Source organism: Egretta garzetta, unplaced genomic scaffold (genome assembly GCF_000687185.1).
Source record: "Egretta garzetta isolate BGI_Z169 unplaced genomic scaffold, ASM68718v1 scaffold18, whole genome shotgun sequence".
Lineage (NCBI taxonomy): Eukaryota > Metazoa > Chordata > Aves > Pelecaniformes > Ardeidae > Egretta > Egretta garzetta.
Window position 1 is genome coordinate 2,711,509 of NW_009260616.1, and position 5,035 is coordinate 2,716,543.

At 45.1% G+C, this 5,035-nt stretch overlaps 1 protein-coding gene across 1 annotated transcript in view; it reads left to right on the top strand.

Moving 5' to 3' along the window:
- The window catches only part of CALHM4 (calcium homeostasis modulator family member 4), a 1,738-nt gene extending 653 nt beyond the window's left edge, over positions 1-1,085 (top strand). The window contains exon 2 of the mRNA XM_009645223.1: positions 681-1,085. Coding sequence (XP_009643518.1) covers positions 681-1,085 — 405 coding nt within the window. The remainder of the gene's footprint in view (positions 1-680) is intronic.
- The last annotated feature ends 3,950 nt before the right edge of the window (positions 1,086-5,035 follow it).

Below are 5,035 nucleotides of genomic sequence, written 5' to 3' on the forward strand. Positions count from 1 at the left end.
AGCGCCAAATCTCTGTGTGTTTTGAAGCCTGCTTTGCTCCTGTAAGTAAAACTGAACTTTAGGTATATAAATTAGTATGTCTGGTTGTCCTGTTTTGTTACTTCCTGCTGGAGGATATATTCTTCTTTGAGTAGTGTCTTGAAAAGTACTCTCAGGTAAGACTAATAGAAGTTCATGAGCCAGGGAGGGCATGAAGTTCCTTCATTCAAGCGTAAGAAACACATGATGAAGGGGCCCAGGCTGCGAGAGCTCCACATGAACCAAATTAAAATCTTGGTTTTAGATCAGACTCGATCCTAAAAACTTATACACTGGGTGAATAAGGGGAACATGAAGTTATCACTTCAGAGAAAATTGGTTTTAAACAGGATATAAGTTAATATAGGCTAGGAATTAGATGGCTTCTCTTCTCTCAATAGCTGTGGAGGCAAAATCCTTATGAAATTATACAACAGAACTTCCTTAAACTTGACAGAAAGAAGTAACTTTACTACGTGGCTGCCTCCAGTAGGCAGGGACTAAGTTTCATGGTAACTGACCCTTACCAGGCTTATAACCTTGTTAACATTATTCAGGAAAAGCAAGTAAAGATCGTTTTACAGATTTTCTGATGCTCAGAAGTTACCACTGTGAGTATTTTCAGCTGTAACAGTTTCTTTAATTTGCCTTTTCTTTGTAAGGTGGCTGGCTGGCTCCTGATTGCTGTGGTAGTCATCACTGTCTTCCTGTCTTACTGCCTGGCAAGCTGTTTCTCCCCACTCAGCTTTCTACATTTCCGATATTGGAACAGCTATGTCCATAATGAGCAGGAGCTCTTTGATGAAGCAACAGACCAGCACTCCAGGCTCTATGCCATGCAGCACGTAAGGAAGTTCTTTGGCTTTGCTCCAGGGAGTGAAAATGTAAAGGAAATCCGTATCCCATCTCTCAGAGAGTGGCAAGCCATTTCTGGACTGGCATTTCTAAAACGAGTGGATGAGGAGCACTATGACTACAGCCTCCTCCATGACTGGGCGCTCAAGGAGTCTGTAAATGAAAAGTACCTGAAGATTGATGAAGACCCTGTGATCAGAACACAGCTCTGAGGGCCCAAGCCCCTACCAACACCTTGCAGAAAAGCAGGAACATGTCTAGCTCCACATCAGATCCAAGATGCTCTGGAACTTTTTGATGCCTTATTACATTGATATATAAAGTACGTGAGCAAATACACCTTGTTAATGTAGTCCTTCAGCACGTGCTTGCAGACGCCTTTCCTGATGGCGTCTGACTCCTGTGGGATGTGGTAGACTTGATTAGGCTGGGCTGTTTCAAGCTGCAGCTCTCTGCTTTCTAATACTTGTGCTAAAAGGATGAGTATGTACTGAGAGAGAAAGTTATTCCCAAATGCTTTTCCTTTCCTCCCATTAAAAATATTTAAAAATTAATAGCTAGACTTTGATTGGATCCCATGAGTCAGTCCATTCAGTACAAGAGCAAAAGCAGATGTCCAGCTTTGCCTTGGTGACCCCTAGCAGAAATGTCTTATTCTTCCTTTTCTGCATATTTCTTGTACGATGTGAATAAAATACGCTGAGCTAATGACAAGCTAAGTCTGTTGCTACAGCAGCATGGAAGAAACATGTGAGGGAAACTTTAGCAACAAAGGCTGGGTCTAGATACACTGGTGAGAGAACTTTCAATTCTGGTAAGGAGATAAAATGTCTGCTGAGAGGCACAGGATGGAGGGGTGCAACATGTAGCAGCTGTATGAACAAACACTTTCCATGTGGAAAATTGAGTTTGACTGTATTCAGGCTGAAAGCAATAGCAAGCTCAGTCTCCTGTTCCTTTTAGATATACTTCAAAATCTCTCAGGTGTTTATGTGCTTGGCTGCTGTACAAATAGCAAATCTGGATGGGAAACAAATCTCACTCTGTGTAGTGATGTTTGCTTGGCCTGTGGAAAAACTTGCAATTTCGTTGTATTACTGTGCCCATAAATATTACTGTGATTAAAAACAACTGAATTTAGTGAAAGAAGACTTAATTATGTGTTTGTGTTAATTCAGTGTTGTATGATGTGATGTTACTGCATCTTATCTCTTCTCTAACTCCCTGTGCAGGCATTTCTAACTCTAATGGGGGAAAAAATGCATACCACAGTTTTTCTTAATGCTTCCTATATTGCCTTGCCATGTACATGTATGTGCGACAAAGCCCTATGCTAGATTAAAGGATGCTACCTGCTGTGAATAAATGACCCAAGTGCTGAAGTGGAAAAATAATTTTATTTAGTTCATTTTACTAGAAAATGGAGGAGCCAGAAGTAAGCTAAATTGCAGATCTTGGTAAATGTATTTGGTCTTGACTATTTTCTTGAACTTCTAAACAAAAGCAAGCACTGCAGCAAATACAAATGATGTATGTGCTGAATAACTAGAGAATGATGCATTTTTTCTATCACTAAACAAATCTGTACACTTTCCCACACATGTATTTCATCTGAATCATAAACTTTCAGGTATGTGGTGGTTTCACCCTGGCTGGATGCCAGGTTCCCACCAAAGCTGCCCTATCACTGCCCCACCCTCTCAGCTGGACAGGAGAGAGAAAATGCAATAAAAGGCTCATGGGGCAAGATAAGGGCAGGGAGAGATCACTCACTGATTACTGTCATGGGCAAAACAGACTCAACTTGGGGAAATCATTTTATTATCAATCAAATCAGAGTGGTGTAATGAGAAATAAAAACTGAATTTTACACCACCTTCCTCCCACCCCTCCCTTCTTCCTGGGCTTAACTTCAGTCCCAATTTTTCCTCTAACTTCCTCCCCCCAAGTGGTGCAGGGGGACAGGGAATGGGGGCTGGGGTCAGTTCATCACATGCTGTCTCTGCTATTCCTTCCTCCTCACACTCTTCCCCTGCTCCAGCATGGGGTCCTTCCTGTGAGAGACAGTCCTCCACAAACTGCTCCAGTGTGGATTCCTTCCACGGGGTCACAAGTCCTGCCAGAAGCCTGCTCCAGTGTGGGTTTCCCACAGGGTCACAGCCTCCTTCGGGCATCCACCTGCTCCAGTGTGGGGTCCTCCCCAGGCTGCAGATGGAGATCTGCTCCAGTGTGGGCCTCCATGGGCTGCAGGGGGGACAGCCTGCCTCACTAGGGGCTGCAGGGGGAATCTCTGCTCTGGCACCTGGAGCACCTCCTCCCCTCCTCCTTCACTGACCTTGGCGTCTGCAGGGCCGTTTTCTCTCACACATTCTCACTCCTCTCTCAGGCTGCAGTTGTGCAGGGAGTTTTTCTCTCCTTCTTCAATATGTTATCCCAGAGGCGCTACCACCACTGCTGATGGGCTCAGCCTTGGCCAGTGCTGGGTCCGCCTTGGAGCCGGCTGTCATTGGCTCTATCGGACACAGGGGAAGTTTCTGGCAGCTTCTCACAGAAACCACCCCTGTAGCCCACCACCACCTCCAGCTACCAAAACCTTGCCACACAAACCCAATCAAGGTAATAGACCTGCACTGTTTATATGAACTCCTTTGGAAGCAAAATACCTCTGTGAGTAAACACAATCTCTAATTTAACTTTAAAAATATTTGTGTTTTTTTATTTAAGTAAGATGGAACACTGTGTGTAATTTGGAATACATGCATCTGATTTGTGTATCTGAAAGTTTTGGCAAGAAAACCCCATGCTGATGTCTGGATCCAAACGACAAAAAACTAACTGCTGCCTTTATTCTATGCAGGTTTTTTCCCCCTTCTTCCCTTGTTTTACAGTACCACTATAAAATGATGTACTATTTGCAGCTAAGAGAAAGAGTGAGCTGTCAAATTATTTTAACTTCTTGCTAAATTAAGCTTGTTTTCCAATTTTGTCCCAATTACTGTTTGCCCTGTATTTTTTTATAGTTTATAATTTAAAATATTGAGAAGTACTAGCTGTATCTGTTGTTGTTAAGTTACCCTGTCAACATACAAATAGAGTATTACCCTGTTAGCATATATTAATCCGCATTACTAAATACACCTGTAGTACTATAGGTGATTTGGTGTATTTCCCTTCACTCTGCTCCCTAAAACATGCCATGGATTGGTAGTGAAGGCACAGCTTTGAAAAGAATTCATGATTACAGGAAAATCAATGAGTTGGTACTGAACAGTCTAACCCTGCCTGCTAACACCTGAGTCATCTTACCCAAAATCAATTTAGAATTGCAGTTTGCTCACTTGAAGTGGCAATGATGGCACAGTAAAAGTTTTCTGGAGTCTCTGGGCTTGTAAAATGCACCTGAGGGCAAAGTGCTGGCCATATGCCCAGGAAATTGATGGACCTGAAAGCTCCCCTGTGTACCAAGTACGCATCTGGGTCTGCTGCTGTTTTAATCCTCAACAGTCTTAAATTCATCCTCGCAGGTAACCCCCACGTACGGGAGCTCCCAGTATCGCCAGCCTTGGCGAGCCCCATTCTGCACGGACTGAGCGATGCGGCTTACGCGGCGGGTCCCCGGAAATCAGGGAACATGCTCCCTGGGAGCTTTGCAGGTGCTTCGTAACACCGAGCCGTGCCGCCAACCCATCTTCCCAGCCGCGAGGAACAGACTGCCAATTTCAGACTGGAACGGCTCCCAGTTTCAGGCTCTGTGGCAACCCTGATGCTGTTCCTTACAGCAATGGTTTGGAGTCCCCTTCAGTTTGCCGACGCCCATAAATTCCCAGTGGAAGAACGGCAAATCGCGAGCAGCAGCGTGCTTTTCCCAGTAACCCTGAAGCCTGTGTCTTTAGGCGGGGCTCCGTGGGCCCTCGGAAGCCTTAAGCGACACGGCCTGACTACCTCACCTATTCAAAACACACCTGTCCCCGGCACGGGGAAGCCGGAGCAGCTGTGGCACAGGCGATGCAGATGCGATTTTTCAGCGCGTCAGGTACGGGCGGGGGTATCATAGAATCATAGAATGCTTTGGGTTGGAAGGGACCCCTAGAGGTCACCTAGTCCAACCCCCCTGCAGTGAGCAGGGACACCGCTAACCAGATCAGGTTGCTCAGAGCCCCGT